We start from the raw sequence: 19,514 nt of genomic DNA, 5'->3' as shown, positions 1-19,514 counted from the left end.
CACCGCAGTTCTACATGTGCACTTTTTGGTTGGGGAAAATTGCTGTCCATACAGACACTATTGATTTGTAAATGATTAACTAACAATCTTGTGCTTGTGCTTAAAGTGCTTTGGCTCTCTTTGGCAATATTGTAGACAATGTTAAACTTAATCATCATCATCATCCTCTGACGACCTGTTTGCTGCTGCCTGCTGCTGAAAGGCAGTGGGGAGAGGGGACACTTGGGCAGTGCATTTATTGCAGCATATAATGTGTTTTCTGGATGCACTGCTGCTTTTTCAGCATTCAGAGGTTGATGGCTCCGTGTCAGAGCTGGCTATGAATTTCAGACAGATCAGACCTTAACTTAACAAAAACGTTATCAATAGTTCTTTTCATCTTTCCTCATTACCCACAGCTACATCCACTCTGTAGGGCCTAGGCTGCTCACTAGGGCTGGGCATCATCACTGATTTCTATAATCCATTCGATTCAATTCAATTTTGCCTCAGACAGTCAGAAATATTATAATTCTGATCATTTATCAGTACCGACACTGTGAGACTTCATCAGAGGTGTGAGCATCACAGCAGAGGCCTTTGTGTCAAAGTAACTGAGGATAAAACAGAAAAACATGAAGCAGATTTTCCTGGCCTGACTTTTTATAGCAGATAACCTTAAAAATATTCTGCAATTTTGCATCATTTTAAAAAGTTTAAATTTCTTCAGTATTGAACAGCAGAAATGAGTCTTTCCTGTCCGAGGTCATTTAAGTAAAAAAAAAAAAAGACAGCGGCCGACAGCGCTGTAAACAACGGTAGACTGGTGGGTAATAAGCGAACGAATAATGCCGAAAACAGAGATTTGAGACGGGAAACTGTTCTTGAAGTACAGAGAGAGAGAGAGAGAGAGAGCTGTGCATGAAGTTTTTATCGTGTAGGAAGCAAAACAGAAAAGTCAGAGGGAATTAATGACATTGATCAAATGTGAAGCGTAGTTTGGATCTTCTTTTGCTGCTGGTCTGTGAAATTTGGTTGGAGAGACACAAAACCTGCAGCTCAGAATCGAGCGCAAAAAAGACGTAAACACAAAGCGGACCCGACGCATCAGAATCGGTGAGCTGTCGGCTTTCAGCCCCGACGGCGTGTCCGTGTACGGGCCGTCGGGTGAGAAAGCCGAGAAAGACAAAGCTGATTCTGATGCGTCGGTCCGCTCTGTGTTTACGTCTTTGTGTGGAGTCTGTGTGCCTGCTCTCATTTGCTGTTTGGTGGTTGTTGAAATAGTTCTTTGAGCTTTAATCTGAGATTCTGGCGTTTCTGGCAAAACACATATTATATTATTATATATTATATTTAAAAGTCGATTCAGGATTTAATGAATCGATATCGCTTTATTCAAGCTACTCACCTCTCTCTATCCACCTGCACTTTCAAACGTACACAAAGGACTACGGGACAACTACTATCTCTGATTGGTTTAGACCACGATAGGGGCATAATGTGTGTCTGTTGTTGACCACACAGAGACTTTCAGAGTTGTAGAGACTTTTTTCTTTTCTTTTTTTTTTACTGGAACAGCCGGTTGCAGTGGTGTGACCAAGGATTTTTTTTAGTCTCACCATTGAAAAATTTGGTCGCATTTGCGACAAAATTAGTCGCACTCCAGAGCCTTGCCTACTGTATGCTAATAGGAGAGATGCATACAGAGCCACCCCCCTCCCCCCACTAGCGAAGTCAAACCACAACCTGGTCTACTTACAGCCACAGTACACACCCCTCGTCCAAAGGCAGCCTGTGACAACACGCTCCATTAGGAGATGGACCCCAGAAAAGGAGAAAGCTCTGAGAGACTGCTATGACACCACAGACTGGGATGTGCTTCTGAGCCCACATGGCGAGGACATACAGGGGGCGACACAGTCTGACAGACTATCTCAACTTTTGTGTGGACGCGGTTGCCCCTGCTAAGACGGTACGGTGTTACTCTAATAACAAACTGTTGGTAACGCAGGAAGTCAAAGCTGTCCTCAAGATGAAGGCTACGTCCACACTAGCCCGGATAGATTTGAAAACGGCGTTTTCGTCTGAAAACGCTCCGCATCCACACTAGCGTTTTCAGTCGTTTTTACAGAGTTGTGCATCCACATTGAAACGGATGAAAACGCTGACATTTCAGTCCTGCGCATGCGCAAAAACGAGTGAGAATTAAAGAATTTGAAGAAAAGCTGTCTGCAGCATGTACAAACTGATATTAATCTTTTTTAGGGCTGTCAAAGTTGAGCGCAATCAAAACAACTGCTGTATAATGCCCTCCGCTATCTTTGTTTAATTGATCACATGACTGCATCACATGACTAAAATGCGTCATCGTTTTAGAAAGTCTGTTTTCGAGCGTCCACACTGCGACGGGACAGCTGCGTTTTCGAGAGCGGTTTCAAAATACGTCTCAGTGTGGACGGGAGGCCAAACCGGAGAGAAAACGATGCGTCTTCAAACGAAAACGCATTAGTGTGGACGTAGCCGAAGAAGAAGGCCTTCAGAAGCAAAGTGAAAGAGGAGATGAAAGCAGCACAGCGGGAGGTGAAACGCTGCCTGAGGGAAGCAAAAGACACCTACAGGAGGAAGGAGGAGTAGATGTTGGAGAGGAACAATATGAGGGAGGTCTGGAATGGTGTGAAAACCATCACGGGCCACAACACCAAGAACAGCACAGTGGGGTGGGGGACTGTGGAGAAGGCAAACGAGCTCAACAACTTCTTCAACAGGTTTGACTGGCACACAACCCCCCCACCCTCACCTTCACTACAGAGCCCTCTCCCTACTCTCCTACCCCCAGAGGAACGCACCTGAGGGATTAATAAAGTTTCACCTAATCTTTACACTCAGCAGAGTTCCATGAAATTACAATAAAATCGACCTAAAATTAAACCACAGTCTAATCATCCAACAACAGCTGACACAGCAGAATATCAAGCATTCATAAATGCATGTGTACAGTAAGGGGAGGGGGGCTCAGCTGTTCATATGGCTTGAATACAAAGACGACTCCTCAGCCAGGCCTCATTTCAAAGCCCTATAGCGCCACCCTGAGGCCAGCCCCAGTCCTACCTGTACACGGGCAGGGGCTGTTGAGGCTAGCAGGAGGCGCTCCAGTTGAACTTGTTGTCCCATCAGTCACTGCGTGGACGCAAACATCTGTTTGTGTCATGCTCGCACACTTCAGCTGCATTTATGAATCATTTGAACGCTCCTTTATTTATTTTGTGCATCTCGATGATGTTTTATTCTGCCGGGCTGTTCTTTTGGTCCGCCTCTCAGACTAAAGGTCAGCTGTTACATCACATACACTTAATCCATACATGTTTTTTTACAGGCTACTGACAAAAAAACAAAGACAGCACTCTTTTAACCACATCCTCGTTGAAAACACATAAATGCAGAACTTCAGCAGCACAGGAAGTTTTGGTTTTAGTTGTTTATTTATCCAGGTAAAAAATCTAATTTCCAACAGAGTCCTGGTGTTATGAAGGAAGAAAGGCTCAGAGTTTTAAGTCATCACCATCATGGGCTCATCTGATTAGAATGAGAATAAGCAGTCATCAATCCTTTATAGGGTTCTTCTTTTATTCTCAGAATCAATAAGGAAAGACACACATGGAGTGCTAACGCTGAAAGGAAACAAGGTGTGATTTAAGTCACTCAATAACTCAAAATAACACATGAACTCAGGAGACTCCAACAGAAACTCACCTCAGCTGCCGGCCCATGTGTGAGCAAAGAAAGAGTGAGCTGTAGGTGAGTGCAATCAAGGGCAAGCACCACACCCAATCAAAGGTGAGGAAAAGAAACAAGGTGCATGTGGTGAAGTGAGTGTGCTGAAAGGTGAGTCTTTACAACACCTGGCATCACGTCAAATATACACGTACCACATAAACACATAACATTTAAAACAAATACAATATTTCGTACAAACATCTGAAAAATATACAATAACAGATCCTTAAGAGTGACATTAAAAACAATCACACTGAGTAAAAGAGTTGTTCTCTCGTTCCTTTAAGATGGAGGCAGAGCCTTCAGTTTTCAGGCCCCTCTTCTGTGGAACCAGCTTCCAGTTTGGATCCAGGAGACAGACACTATCTCTACTTTCAAGATTAGGCTTAAAACTTTCCTTTTTGCTAAAGCATATAGTTAGGGCTGGACCAGGTGACCCTGAATCCTCCCTTAGTTATGCTACAATGGACTACTTGCACTAAGGCATGTGACGTATTTCCATTTCCAAATACTACCGCTTGGGCGTTTCCTGTATGTTTGTTTATCTATCGGTAGCTACGCTAATGTCACTTCAGAATGAGTATAAAAAGGAAAGTATTTAAAACAGAACATTTTCAAAAACAGGAGAAGAAATACTCCGAGCATTGCTGTGTCCCACTTTGTTCGGCTTCAGCCAAATTTAACGGCATACTAAGTTTTCATGGCTTTCCGACCCATTCCGACTTGAGAAGACAATGGCTGGTAAACATGAACACCTGGATCATTTCACGATTACCTCTCACACCAGGGTCTGCAGCAGACACTTTGCCAGTGATCAACTCATAGAGCCAACAACTCTTGATGGTCGAAGGCGGCTTATTAAAGGTGCTGTACCAACACTTTTTGAGTGGAATGGCTATAAAGTTGAACCACCGCGGCGTAGTGTTTGGGAGAGAACGGAGTGACGCCCTGAACTAGTTCCTCCTGACGATCAAGAAAAGCACAGTCTTACAAGAGATCATGACTACTGCTCAGTCCCTGAGCCGTCTGCATTGGACATATCTGCACCAGCTGCAGAAGACCTGTCCAAAGATGTGGAGACTCTGAGGAAGGAAATACAGGCGTTACGTGTCCAGTGAGAATTTGGGTTACAGCGTTTTGCTGGCTCTGACACTGACATCCGATTCTACACCAGGTACACCTAAGCTCTATTCAAGCTAACTGTTTAAAATATACCAAAGTCACCATCAGTTAAATTTCGAAAGTGTTTCCAGTCTTAATGAAAACAAAATAGATATTTACTTTTTCTCTGCTGATTGTATGTTTCATGTAGATGCTTTAGTATTTAAACGATATGCTACAGGTAAAATACGACACCAAATAGACTCTTAATCACACTGTTATACAGCATACCATTAGCATATTTGTCACAGTTTACATTATTTTTATGTCAGTGTGTAATGTTAACTAATGATAGACACGATGTATGTCTCTCTCATGAATAGATTTCCAAGCTATGATCATTTGATGGCATTTTGGTTTTTGATTGAGCCTTGCATCTACAAAATGATCCGGGTTTCAAGAGCCAAGTCAGCTGCCAATAGGAACGAAGAAGTGTTGACACCTGCACGCACATCAGCGGTAGGTTATGGGTTTGTTGGTAGTTAGAACTAGAGGTATAATGTTAATGTATTTATGTACAATTACATTACATTATGTACAATACCATACATACACAGGTGTATATATGCTAAAGGACTCAGCATCCTTTACATACATACACCTGTGTACTACAGCACCTCATTGTTTACCCCATGGTACAGTATGGTATGCATAACCATTACAAAACATTTAGCCAAGAAAAGCATAATTTTACTAGTTCATAGCTTAAGGAGTAACATTTTCTCTTTTGTTTTCACCTTCCAGAGGCAGCTGCTACAGCCAATTGACGAGTTCTTTCTTTTCCTGGTTTTCCTGTCAGTTGGTTTGAAGGAGAGGGACCTGGCACACCAATTTAACATACACCAGTCCACAGTGAGCCGCATTATTGCAACATGGACAAATTTTCTTGCCACTGCACTGGGGTCTCAATGCATCTGGCTTACACGTGAAGAAGTGCAAGCTTAAGATTTCTCAGACACCCAGATGATCCTTGACTGTACAGAGCTGAGGTGTCAGACACCATCCTCACCACTTCTCCAAAGTGAAATGTACTCTTCGTACAAATCCCACTGTACGATGAAAGCCCTGGTTGGCATAGCTCCACATGGTCCAGTGACAATCATCTCTGTGCTGGTTCGGTTAGTGACAAGGAACTATTCAAACAATCAGGCATTGCTGAGAAGTTGACTGAAGACATGGCAGTGATGGTAGATAAGGGCTTCCTAATCACCGATTGTTGTAAATGCAAAGTGTACTGCCCACCTTTTCTATCTAAGCAGAAGCAGATGCCAGCATACCAGGTCAAGGAGACGCAGGCCATAGCCAGACTCAGGGTACATGTGGAGCGAGTCATTAGGAGGATAAAACAGAACATTTTGATAGCATCATTACCATGTCACATGTTTACAATATCAACCAACTGTTTGCAGTAGCCTGGGCGCCTCCTGGGTGAGGTGTTCCGGGCATGTCCCACCGGGAGGAGGCCCCGGGGCAGACCCAGGACACGCTGGAGAGATTACATCTCTCGGCTGGAACGCCTTGGTGTTCCCCCAGATAAGCTGGAGGAGGTGGCTGGGGAGAGGGAGGTCTGGGCTTCTCTGCTTAGGCTGCTGCCCCCGCGACCCGGCCTCGGATAAAGCGGATGAAGATGGATGGATGGATGGATGTTTGCAGTAGCATGTATGCTGTCAAATTACCAGAACACAGTATTAGTTAAAAAATGGGTTAAGTGAGACAAGATGGACTTTTCCCAATACACCAGTGCCAGTACAAGGAACTTATGGAACATGACCTGCAGCTGAGGCCACTACAGTTGCATTTCTTCCTTGACAAAACTTGATTACAGAACTGGTACTTGAGTGCTGATAGTTGAGTTCCAGTTATTGATAATTCTAATTCATTGCAAATGTTGAATGTTAATAATACTGTTTAATTATAATACTATATTAATATTCATATTCAACAAAATTGTTTATAAAGTAAATCACTAAATCGTTTTTAAATCATAAGTGACATTGTGCTTTTGGAACATCCAAAATACCATTTGTCATTTTCTTCATTCAGTTGTGTGATTGTCTAAATGTATGTCAGTATGCTAGGCATGGATTTTTAAATACTTACCATGTAAATAAGTTCTGCACAAATTCAATGTTTTAATGTGTGTTTTTAAAAAATGAAATTGATGCCATTGCTTAAATAACAGTTTATTGATTTCACATAAAAGTAACATGTAACAACAAAAAAATTCATGAAATACTTTTTGCTATGTTTTCACTGTTCATTTTTCCAAACACAGGTATCTTGGCATATATATATGTAAAAAAAGAAGTAGTCACCCTTTTCTCTGATTGCATTGTGCACATCTGTATCCATGTATATTCTTTGCACTAGGTAGTCCTCTTGTGCCCACACAACAAAGTCACACCACTGCATCCCACTGATGAGCAGTTGTCCTTGCACTTGCCAGTAATATGCGTGGCTCCTTTTTAGTTTACCACATTGTCAAGAGTTTATTTTTAATAAGACATTCTTCAGGTTGAATAAAGACACTCAGACAGTTAGAATATAATAACAGCGGCGTGCACGGGTGAGGATTCTGGCGAGACCCCGCGCACGGGTGAGGCCTCTGGCGAGACCCACACCCTGAGTGCAGGCAACAGTTCTTTTTATAGGTTACATCACGTATGCAAGCACATCACATTTCCTCTTTTACAAGTTCCTCTAAACCAATGGTTGTGTGTGTGGGTGTGTGTGTGTCACATGTGTGTCTGGCTGCTTCCTCTAGGAAACGTGGTGCACTTTTCAACTCTTGTGGTTTGGGTGCTGCATCTGTTTCCTGTCTAACTTATTTGTGTTGTAGAGTTAAATGTCAGCTTGCACAACAGAAACCTTGTGAAATATATGAACACTTCATGATATGCTTCTTAATGAAAGATAATAAAACAACGAATAAAAACACATAAAACATAAAATCTTTCAACACACATTCCATCTGCACATATTTGCAGTCAATAACGTTTTGTACATTGGGACATTTGAATTCGACGAGGCCAAACTGGGGGTATTCATTAGGGTCAAAAACAACACCATCAGGAGATGCAGCAAGCCAGGGGGCAATGGGGTGAATGACCAGGCCACAGGGTGAGTAGTTAACATTCATTAGCCTACTATACTCTGCTGCTATTGCAGGCTCCATCTCAGTTCCTCTCCTCATGTCTGCTGTCTGCCTTGTTCCCTTCAATATACGCTCTGCTAGTGACTCTGCCGAGCTCTGGCCTCTGACGTGACACACCTCCCGAAACTTAGAGGCAGTCACTCTGGGCCTGCGGAGCTGATGCCACTCAGATGAAGAGCTTTGCTCAAGTGTAGCTTCCTCTATTTCGTGAGCCATTTCCAGAGTTACAGACAAGCTTTTCAGATGCAGAAGCTTTTCTTCTGAGCACACAAACACACAATCTGATGGCAAGATGTCATACCCTCCAGAGGCAAGTGCGGTGTTGGTGGTGCATCACGGTGTAGTGTGATGTACCGGGTTGTCAAAACCGGCTGCTGATATGACAGGACACTGCCCTCCTGCACCAGCCCAAAAGCACTTTCCACAAGGGGCTTGTCAGGTCTCATGTTCATTGTGGTCCCAAGTGGCCTGTCCTCAATATTAAATTTTGCACATGCCTCCGTTATTCTGAACAAGCAAGGATCTGGTAACGGAGCCACCATGCCTCTGTAGAAGCCACTCCTAAAGAAAACATCAATGACAATAATGTAAGGAAGAAGGTTATTATACTGAACAACAACTAAACTAAAAACTAAAAGGTGTAAAACAGTAGTGCATAAGTTAGAGACTGGGATGTATATGTACATGACTGAGTTAGCCGTCTTCAGAAAGTGTAATGTTGTATGTAAATTAATACCTATTCTGACACATGCATGTATGAACAAATAGCAACATGCATTTGTAACACAGGAAACCAAATTTTACAAATCTAATTACCGTACTCCAGTCTGGGCCATCCTATTTGGTACCGGCTTAGTGAAGATCATGGAGTTGATGGGTCCTGGCTTCACACCCTAACAGAAGACACATTTACTATGGATGGTGTTGCTGTTCATATGTAAACATGGTCTAATTCAAAAACTTTAACCTTATTTAAATTACCACTGTCCGTGGCTTGTGCCATTGCTATGCAGCTATGCACAGGGGGACAACCGGCACTCTGAGTTGTGAGTAGTGTGCTGTTTGGAAGAGCAGTGCCACTGTGTGATTGCACATAACAGCGCCTGCCACACAGGAGCACTGGCTATGTGTCAGTACCACCGGCGATGAATCCAGAAGCTTAATCTAAGAAGAAAGAACTAAAATTAAAAATGTAACATCATCTTCATGGAAGAGCTGAACAGGAACATAGTTCAGTGTTATGGTTACTGACCCCTACAGGCTTACCCTCCTGAATGCTTAGTGTTTCCTTCTCTCCCTATTAAAACAACTTAACCATCCTTGATAACGGTAATAACTTAGATTGTGTATATTTGCAGTATTAACTTGGTGTCAAATGTTTCTGATCACCCAAACACACGTTGATTAAACTATCTGACTAGTCAAATTAGGTGTGATAAAGCAGGGGGACAAGGAAAACATTCAAGTTGATGGGCCTTTAGGAATGCACTTAACTAATGCTTAAATGAACTGAACCCCACTGAACAGGGATTAACAACTTTACACAGCTTCCTGCCTACACTTAGTCTGTGTGGTGCCTCACTCTTCCTCATTGACCTGTAGCTCTCACACCGACCTCCCCTGACAACCTGTCTTTATTGGACACTGAATAAAGATACAAGTACCATTAGCATTATTTCTGTATTACTCATGTCAACACGTCATAAACATATATACTTTACACTTAGCAAGAGTAGCATTGGGTAGTTAACTACCTGCTTAGTTAGCCAACTACCTAACGCTATTATAACAGTGTCTAACAACAAAAGTGACATTAGTTAAACCTCAACTATAGTTTCGGACGACATAAAACACCGTTTAAGGAAACATGTAATGTAGAGAATTGACATCAAATGAAGGACATAGCGGAGTAACGTAGTGTTTGCATTTGATGTTAGCTAACGTTTCTTTGTCAGTTAATTTACGTTTTCTTACCCTGGTAGTTGTGTATAAATGATGCAGCATATAACTTAAATCCTTTATCTAATTTGCTGGCTGGGGTAGTCGTCAATCTGCAAATCCGATGAACATCAGCGATGTTCAATTTTGGGAGCTCTTGTAGGCAGCGAGTGTAGAACGTCGCCATGGTTTAACCACACCGGAAGCACTGGGGCAGGACTACATAGAACGCAGAAGTGATTGTGCAAGTAGTCCATATGCTGGTGGATTCCCATGATGCACTGGGTGTTTCTTCTTCACTCACTGTGTGTTTATAGACCTCTCTTAAACAAAGTCTATTTTAGTGTCATGATCTGTAATGAAATGATCTAAATCATTTATAAAACAAACTGACCTCTACATCTGATCTTAAAACCTATTTTGTCACATCTAAATTGTAATTGGGAAATGAGATGAAAATCCACAAGTTTTCTTTTCTTCACTGTTACTTGTGTTGTTGCAGGATGGGGTTAAAATCATACTTTCCTGGGTGTGAGCCGTGCTCCTGATCCCTCAGCTCCCAGTATAAAGTGGTTTAGTGGTGTTCTTCTCACAGGCATCAGTGTCACCTTCCCTGAAGCTGCTGGTTTAATCTTTTAAACTTGTAGATCCTGAAACAATCTTTGCTTTCCAGTAAAATTCCTTTTGTGTCTCGTTTGTCCTGAAAAGTTTACCTGGCTGTGTTTCCTACTGATGTTGGAACTGTGACAGTTTCAGTGTGGGTGGTGAGGACAGCGTGCACACTAGGGCTGCCACGATTAGTCAACTAGTCGCGATTACGTCGACTATCAAAATCGTCGAGGACTAATTTAATAGTCGACGCGTCGTTTGAAGCTTTGTAAGATCCCAAAAGACGCAGGAATAAGTAATAGTATTTAAGAGTGTAATAACAGACTGAAACAGAAGATGGCAGCATGTACAAAGATGCCAGCTGCCGTTAAACCCCGAAGAAGAAGCAGTGTCCGGTATCGTAGCTGTGTCCAAATTCAGGAACCGCATCCTCCTGTGCCCGCATTTGTAAGTAAGTAAGTAAGTAAAATTTTATTTATATAGCACCTTTCAAGATAAAAATCACAAAGTGCTTTACAGAGGCAGAAAACAGACATTAAAATCCAAAACAAAACAAAATTAACCAAAAGCGAGTTTAAACAGAAAGGTTTTTAACTGCTTTTTAAAAGACATGACTGAGTCCACAGATCTCAAACTCAAAGGGAGCGAGTTCCAGAGTCTGGGAGCCACTGATACAAACGCTCTGTCACCTTTTGTTTTTAACCTTGTATGCGGGACAACCAGCAACCCCTGGTCACAAGACCTCAGGGACCTGCTGGGGTGATAAGAAAGAAGAAGATCACTTAAGTAAGTTGGAGCTACACTGTGCAGGGCCCTATAAGTCATGATTATGATCTTAAATTGGACCCTGAACTTGACAGGGAGCCAATGCAGCTGAATCAGCAGGGGGGTGGCATGGGAGTGTTTGTGATGCTTTGTCAGAAGCCTAGCAGCAGCATTCAGAACGCCCTGCAGCCGTTCCAGGGAGGCATTACTTAAGCAAGTAAACAAGGAATTACAATAGTCTAAGTGGGATGAAACAAAAGCATGAATAATCATTTCCAATTCGGAACGTGACACAATGGGACTCAGCTTAGCGATATTTCTTAAATGGTAAAAACAAGAGCGAACCAAAGATTTAACGTGTGTGTCCAGCGTCAGAGCTGGATCAAATGTAACACCAAGGTTCCTAATGGATGATTTAATATAAGAAGCAAGAGGGCCTAGATTTTTAACCACGTGGGGAACAAATTTCTCAGGAGCAAAGACAATGATTTCCGTTTTATCAGCATTTAGTTGAAGGTAGTTACCAGCCAGCCAATCTCTAACGGAATCTAAGCAGGACTGCAAGATTTGGAGCTTAGAAACATCAGGTGGCCTAAAAGAGATATATAGCTGAATATCATCTGCATAACAATGATATGAAATATCAGAGAAAGAGCTAAGAAGTTGCAGAAGAGGGAGTAAATACAACAAAAACAATAACTGCCCCAAGACAGAGCCCTGAGGCACCCCATAGGCAAGAGAGCTGACAGCGGATCTGAACTTAGAGGTAGCCACAGAGAAAGATCGATTAGACAAATAGGATTTAAACCATTCCAATGCGGTACCCGATACACCCACCCAGTGGTTTAATCTGTCTAACAAAATAAGATGATCAACGGTGTCAAAAGCAGAGGTCAGATCCAGCAACATCAAAACAGTGCACTCTCCAGCATCGTAATTCATCAAAATATCATTAGACACTCTAAGAAGTGCAGTTTCGGTAGAGTGAGCCTTACGAAAGCCAGATTGAAATTTATCAAGAACGTTGTGTTCATCTAGAAAATCCGTGAGTTGCTTGGCCACAACCTTTTCTAAAATCTTGGCGATAAAAGGCAGTTTTGAGATGGGTCTGTAACTGGAAAGCAAAGAAGGATCAAGTTTAGGTTTTTTTAAAAGTGGGTGAATGACAGCACTTTTCCAGTAAACAGGGACCTGACCAGAGAGTAGAGATGCATTAAGAATTTTAAGAACACTAGGACCAACAGACTCAGAAACATTTTTAAGTAAAGACCCAGATAAAATATCAAGGGGGCAAGAGGATGATCTCATTGAAGAGACCAGCTTCAACAACTCAGGTAAAGACACTGGTGAAAATCTTTCAAATATGACAGGCTTAAGTAAAATCGGAACAGGCAAATGGTACATGGAGGGAGAGATGTTGCTCCTTACATTGCTAACCTTTTCAACAAAGAAGGAAAGAAAATTTTCACAGTCTTCATTCGAAGAAATAGGGACAGCAGCAGAAGCCGGAGCAACAATATCCCCAATTGTGTCAAATAGAACCTTAGGGTTACCTCTGCTCCTAGAGACTAGGTTTGAAAAATAAGCAGCCCTTGCATCACGAATTGAAGAGTTAAAAGAAACTAAAAGGTCTTTTAAATGAAAGAGATGAACCTGTAAATGAGTCTTTCGCCACAAACGCTCAGCTTTACGACAGACACGCTTTAAGCAGCGAATGCTGTCGTTTATCCAAGGCGAGGGTTTTGTAACGGGGGCTAGTCTAGTTTTAATAGGGCAAATATTATCGATAATAGAAAGACAGTAATTATTAAAAAGATCTGTTAATAAATCAACATCATTAGAAGCAGGCAGAACCAAATTAAAAACGTCAGAAAATTTAGCAGCAGTAGAAGAATCTAAGACGCACGAGCTAAGAGCACGACGCTCAGGAGGAGGAGGCAAATAAAAAGACAAATTAAATATAATACAATGATGGTCCGAAATAAAAATATCCTCAGAACTAATACAGTCCATGGTTAAGCCAATTGTAAAAACAAGGTCCAGAGTGTGCCCTTTGGTGTGGGTGGGGCCAGATACATGCTGTGTGAAATGAAAAGAGTCCATGATGCTAAGAAAACCTCTGGCAAAGAGGTCAGAGTCATCATCAATGTGCATGTTAAAATCGCCAATTATTAGCAATCTGGACAACTTCAAGATGGAAGCTAAAAATTCACTGAATTCCTTTAAAAATTGACTGTTAGGTCCAGGTGGACGATAGACTACAGCGCAGTAACACGGCTCTTTAATTCCAATTTTAACCAGCTGTAGTTCAAACGTTGACATTTTTTCAACCATCAATGAGCGACAGTGAAACCAATTTCGATACACCACAGCCAGTCCTCCGCCACGACCAGAAGTCCGCGGCCGACTGACGAAGGAGTACCCGCCCGGGCAAAGTTCGATAAGGGAAGAATAGTCACCATCACGCTGCCAGGTTTCAGTTAAAAATAATAAGTCCAGTTTTTTGGAAAGAATAAGCTCGTTCAATAAGAACGTTTTATTTGTCATAGATCGGGCATTGAGAAGCGCCATGCTCAACGAGGAATAAGTCAAACCATTATCAACACTGACCCGTTTTAGGGGGCGTAGAAACTGGGGGTTCGATCCGTAACGATCATAAATACTGCTCGTTGCTGGGGCAGCGGGCCAAATAATAGGAGAGTCTGGATGAACACTCCTAAGGAAACATGATCTCATAAGTCCAGGCTTTGCACAATCCAGCAGGGACGGGGGAAACAGATTCTCCTCCGAACAGGCAGTCTGAGCACAGGTAACCAGAAATGCTTGACGTCGCTTACCCGCTAATCCTCGTCTGAAGAGGAGTCTAAATTTCACCTGGACACCTGCTCTTTTACCTCTCCTCCTCCGAGATTTGAGTGGACCCAAAAGGGTGCTGTTGGCGACATCTGTCAAAAATCCAGACCCCGGCAGCGGAGGAGGGAAGAAGCCATTGTATGAAGGAGTGATATCCAGGCTCACCATAGAGGAGCGAATAGACAGTAGTGTCAGACGATCATAGACTAGTGCAGGCAGTACATCAGAGACAAAGAAGGAGAGCAGGACAGTCAGAAACAGCGGCATAACAGAGCGAGGGAAACTGCAACCAGCAGCGGCAAGGCCGAACACAGGCGCCATCATACCGGAAGGATGATGGCGCCGATGTAGGCCGATTACGTTACAGCGACACGATGGGGACTGTCCAAATTCAAAGACTCCGACAAATGCGGCTGACAAATGCGCCCTTCATTTCCCCAGATTTGAAGGCGGGTCGGGTGTATACTTCGTGGCCCAACCTATCCCAGAATTCATAGTGCAGCCCTGCTCAGTTGCCAATGGCGGCAGCTAGTTAGTGTTAATATTACTCTTATTATTCTTTCTGGGTCACAAAATAAATGTTTAACATATTTTCAGGCGGGAATGTAGCTGTGTAAACTTCAAATATCTGCTCAGTTTATCAAGACACCACATATTTTCAAAAGCGCTCCAATGTTTTCGGAGACGTCTGTTACCCACCAGCTCGATAGCTAAGCGGGGTTCAAGGCTCACTAGAGCCGGTGAGAACTCTAGTGAGTTCATGTTTAACCTGAGTCCGTCTGTCGCTACTCAGGTTAAACATATATAAGTCACTCAGATAACTTAAAAATGTTATTGTTTGGCTTTTTTCAGTATTTTATTTGTTCCTGAGTAAATCGATTTGGCTGAGATTAAAATTATAGTTTTTACACAGCTGAATAAACGTCAAGCAGACAACTGATTATCAGAAGTGTGAGATCCTCGAGAATATACTCCGGTGTCCTGTTATATTTTAGATAGCAAGGAGCAGACAGCGGAGTTTATTAAACTCCACCAAGACTGTCACGGTCCTGGGTCGGTGACCCAGTGTTTTGAGTTTCTTGTGTCTCTGAGTTTTGTATTATGATCTTAGTTCCCTTTGTTCCCCCAGTTTATTCTTTAGTCTAGTGTCTTAGTTTGGCTTTCTTGTATTCTCTTTAGTTCTCTGAGTATTTAATAGCTGCCCTCTATGTCTCTTTGTTGTTGTTCTGTGTTTCTTAGTTGCTCTGTCTCCCCTAGTCTAGTTTGCGTCTGTGCTACTTCCTGTTTTACTTTGAAGGTCCATGTCTCTTGTGAGTGTATTCTACTTTGCTCCCTCGTCTCGTCAGTTCTGATTTCTCCCAGCTGTGCCCTCCTTCTGTGTCTCATTCCCCTCGTTACTTCCCAGTGTATTTAGACCCTGTGGTTCTCTGAGTCAGTGTCGCGTCGTCCCTCTTGCTGTGTGGATCTCCCTGTGTCTCCCCGTGAGTCTTAGTTTGTTATTTCCCAGTTTAGTTTAGTGTGTATGCCTTTTTCCCTGCCAGCCAATAAAGCTGTGACTTTGAGTTAACACCTTGAGTCTGAGCGCCTGCATTTTGGGTCCTACTCCTGCCTGCCACACAGCGTTTCATGACAAAGACAATCTGCAAATTTCATTAAAATTTAATAAACTATCATCTTGTCTTTATTTTTAGTCAGCACATACCTGAAACCCTTAAAGCTGTAAGCTAATGATAGTTATATAAGAGCAGACGCTGCTGGTGCAATAAGCTGTACGTTTTACGTCCAATGGATGCATGATCTGATTAGTCGACTAATCGCAAAAATAATCGATGACTAGTCGACTATCAAAATAATCGTTTGTGGCAGCCCTAGTGCACACACAGTTCTGGAAGGCTAAGCAGCTTGGAAAGAAAAGTGTCTGGACTTGTTGCTTGAAGACGTTTCACCTCTCATCCCAGAAGCTTCTTCAGTTCTAGTAGAGCTGGGCGATATAAGATTTTTTCATATCACGATATGTTTTTTTCATTTCAGGCGATAACGATATATATCACGATATAAGCCAAATAACTATATTTGTAAGATTTAAATGTGCCGTTGCTCACAAGTAAAATGTGAAATAATCAGCAGCTTGTTTTGATTTAAATATTTATTTCCCATAATAAGTTCAACAGGGTAGATGTACTTAAAGAACATGAGACTTCAGTTTCAGATAAATAAAGGCAAATATTGCAAACTACACAAAAGGCAGCCGCTAAAGCGTTTAAGTTTCAAAACAGAACAAACAAAACAGACTAAGTTGTCAGTTCCACTTAGAAACAAAATATTAATTCTAAAAATAAATCTTAGTTTGTTTTACAGAAGAACAGACAAAATTGACTAACTTTTGTCAATATCAAATAAACTGAGAACTAAAAGGAAATTCTCAATCTCTCTTTGTTGTATAGCTTAGCTATTACCTCAATTAGCTGCCTGAATCCTTCATTTTCGAGCGTGTTTATTGGTAACATGTCTTTAGCATGATGGTAGGCTATGTCATTCGTTATGTCGCTATGTCTCTTAGCTTTTTTGTCAAATGGTAAGACGCTGGAGAAAGCCGACTCAATTGACTGTTGCTGCTTCGCAGGGATTCTCCTGGTTGTTTTCGATGACGAATTAGCGCTTTTAGTCTACGGAACTTCTCTGGCCCTTCCTTTCGACAATCTCTCCGGCATTGGAACCGTCATCTATGTTCTCTTCGGTAACCTGGTCACCCAAGCTCTCGGTTGATTTTTCTCTAGCGGGCAAACTCATTTTCTCCATTAGCCGGCACGGCGGCCGGCTGCTTCCCAAACAAATACACATGTGCGGCTTGGCACTTGTGCTGTACGTAACAAGTCACGTGACATGACGCTGCGGCTGTGATTGGTTCGGCTATGCGCTACTTAATTTGGATTGGCTGTTCTTTTTTTTTTTTTTTTAGACAGGAAGAGAGAGAGATGAGGTCTATCGCAATAGTTTCATTTTTCTATCGAGAAAAAGTTATTTCGCAATACATATCGTTATCGTTCTATCGCCCAGCTCTAAGTTCTAGGGTCAAATGGTGGAGACTCCCAGATTTAAGCCCTAAGTGTCCCCCCAGAGGGTCATGGACCCCTGTTGCTCCTCTACCTAATCACACGAGCCAAGGTGTGAAAACAGGTGCCTCTGTTCAAAGAGGTTCGGAGAACAGAGACGGTGGTTTACGACACCAACTGTCTGCCATCTATAATCCAGAACCTTCACAGACACAGTTCTGAAAGGTTCTCCATATTTAGCTGAAGGGTTTCTATATCAGACCCTCGGTCTGTAACCAGCCTGCAGAAATGTGGACTTAGATTTATTTCAGAATCTAAACTATGAGTCTGGATCGTGAAGCCTGATATCTGTCTTAATTTGATTATAATGAATTCAAATGGCTTCCTGTTGATAGCACAACAAGACACTGAAATTCTTTAGTCGTCTGTTTAAGTGTAAGAAAACAAGGACACATTTATAAAGCTCCATATTTCTGAAGCACCACTCTCAGACTGACTGACCACGAAATCCTTTAGTCCAGCTTGGAAATCACAGATTACTCATTGTGACGCATCAAACGGTGCACCTTTATGACAGGTAAATATTAAATCCAACTGTGCAGGTGCTGCTTTTCAGTTCTGAATTCTTTAGACAACAGATCTGAAAGTTTGTGTTTTTTAAGACCGGAGGTCAAAGGTCAGAAGCACAGATGCAGTTGTTAAGTCATCACTTACTCTGTGTTTATTAAGGCTGTTGTGTTTTTAACATGTTTTGTATCTTGTTCTATTTCATCTGAACAAGCCCCTAAAAACAGTCAGTGATCACTGTCGGCCTCTCTCAGTGTATACCACCACTGTTCATCATTTTAAAGCTCAGTTTTTAAAACCTTAAGATGTAACTACAGCCCAGCCCATGCAGCAGTATATTAATGACTAACCTGGTATTGTGGATGGATTATCTCAGTTGTTCTCCTGACTGAAGTTTGGTCCGTTTACAGCATCCTGCCATGCGATTGCATTTGTCCCTAACCATCGGGAACCCTCACGTTAACTTTTATCGAGTGGAAAAAAGTTAGCGTTCATCCTCCAGCTTCACTGTGTTTATGCTAACATAGCTGTGTCGCTAGCGATCACGTAGCACATCATTATATAGCAGCTAGCCCAACTTCAGTAACCCTACAAACGTCACTGCTGTTTAGTTTTCTGTCTTCATTTATGTTGGAAGTGATAGCAGAGCTGTACGTTTGAATGTTTCAGAAATCTCTCAGTCAGAACATGCTATATCATGTTTAGGTGGAAGCTAGCGAGCTAACTTCCTGCTAACTTCTAACTCCGTTAAGTTTAATAAACCCTGTTTTCATGGATGCCTGGATGTTAAACTTAATTGTTACACCTGTTAAAGCAGCAACGCTGATCATTTTATTAAAGATTAATGAATATAGACAGTTTTTAACTCTCAGTGATGCCTCAGTGACACAGTCCCGGCCGGACCAAGATGGCAGCGGCGCAGACGCGTCTCAGACCGGACGTTGATGGAGGCCCCGCCCATTCTTTTATTTTGAAAACCACGCCGGAACAGAACTCTGTGAATTACAGAGAGAGATACGTGCCGAGTCAGTCCGATCCGTGAGTCGGTGAGTCTGTCGGTGTGGAAGTTTCTCGGTCCGTGGGTCCTATCAGCGGCGCGATGTCCGCCGCACACCACCACAGCCTCGCTCTTCTTCACGGCCTCTTCCTCCTCCTCCTCCTCCTCTTCTTCTTCTGTGGTAAGTCCCGCAACTGGCAGCTTTAGCATAGCATGCTAGCCTCGATCTGTGCTGCTTATTTACTTAATTTTCTTCGAAATTACAGAGCGAGGCTCACCTGTGTGCCTCGTGGGCCTCTTACCTGCCCGCTGTGGGGTTTATATGTGAGATTAAAGGATCGTTTTAGCCCGCAGCTGTGTGTGTGTGTGTGTGTGTGTGTGTGTGTGTGTGTGTGTGTGTGTGTGCCGTGTGCACAAACGGAAAGCAAACGGGTTAAACTGGCACGGACTGGCTCGGTGTCACAGTCAGGAATGCCAGGTTGGTGGGGCTGAAGGCTCTGCGAAGCAGACAGAGTGTGTTAAAGTGGAAAAGTGGATAAAATGAGTGTGTGTGTGTGTGTGTGTGTGTGCGTGTGTGCGCGCGCGCGCGCGCAGGCAGCATTGGCATAAATCGGCGGTGACTGTTATTGGAGTGAAAGCTGTAATCATAATATTTCTGTGCGGT

The 19,514-nt window shown here is 42.6% G+C and overlaps 1 protein-coding gene and 2 long non-coding RNA genes across 7 annotated transcripts in view; 2 read left to right on the top strand and 1 right to left on the bottom strand.

The window, feature by feature from the left end:
- The window catches only part of LOC100691527 (interferon alpha/beta receptor 1b), a 53,728-nt gene that overhangs the window by 22,502 nt on the left and 11,712 nt on the right, over window positions 1-19,514 (top strand). The window contains exon 1 of one of the 2 annotated variants that reach the window (XM_005450357.4): window positions 18,832-19,031. The exons of the other annotated variant lie outside the window; for it this stretch is intronic. Coding sequence (XP_005450414.3) covers window positions 18,953-19,031 — 79 coding nt within the window. The 5' untranslated portion in view covers window positions 18,832-18,952. Of the gene's footprint in view, window positions 1-18,831; window positions 19,032-19,514 lie in introns of those variants that run through there. 2 annotated transcript variants of the gene reach the window in all.
- On the top strand, window positions 2,388-6,175 carry LOC102077942 (uncharacterized). The gene is made up of 3 exons (XR_265966.4): window positions 2,388-4,927; window positions 5,238-5,373; window positions 5,659-6,175. It is a non-coding gene; the product is annotated as an uncharacterized LOC102077942 (long non-coding RNA).
- Window positions 7,392-18,255, bottom strand: LOC109197576 (uncharacterized). 4 transcript variants are annotated; one of them, XR_003216952.1, is made up of 3 exons: window positions 18,204-18,255; window positions 8,885-9,232; window positions 7,392-8,629 (listed from the first exon to the last, which is right to left on the bottom strand). It is a non-coding gene; the product is annotated as an uncharacterized LOC109197576 (long non-coding RNA). The 4 variants fall into 4 exon arrangements; XR_002058634.2 differs by lacking the exon at window positions 18,204-18,255 and adding an exon at window positions 10,043-10,906; XR_002058633.2 differs by lacking the exon at window positions 18,204-18,255 and adding an exon at window positions 9,628-10,026.

The sequence above is a fragment of the Oreochromis niloticus genome, linkage group LG16 (assembly GCF_001858045.2).
Source record: "Oreochromis niloticus isolate F11D_XX linkage group LG16, O_niloticus_UMD_NMBU, whole genome shotgun sequence".
In the NCBI taxonomy this organism is placed as follows: domain Eukaryota; kingdom Metazoa; phylum Chordata; class Actinopteri; order Cichliformes; family Cichlidae; genus Oreochromis; species Oreochromis niloticus.
The sequence above is the reverse complement of the archived record's forward strand: the minus strand, read 5'-3'. Positions and strand labels throughout refer to the sequence as shown.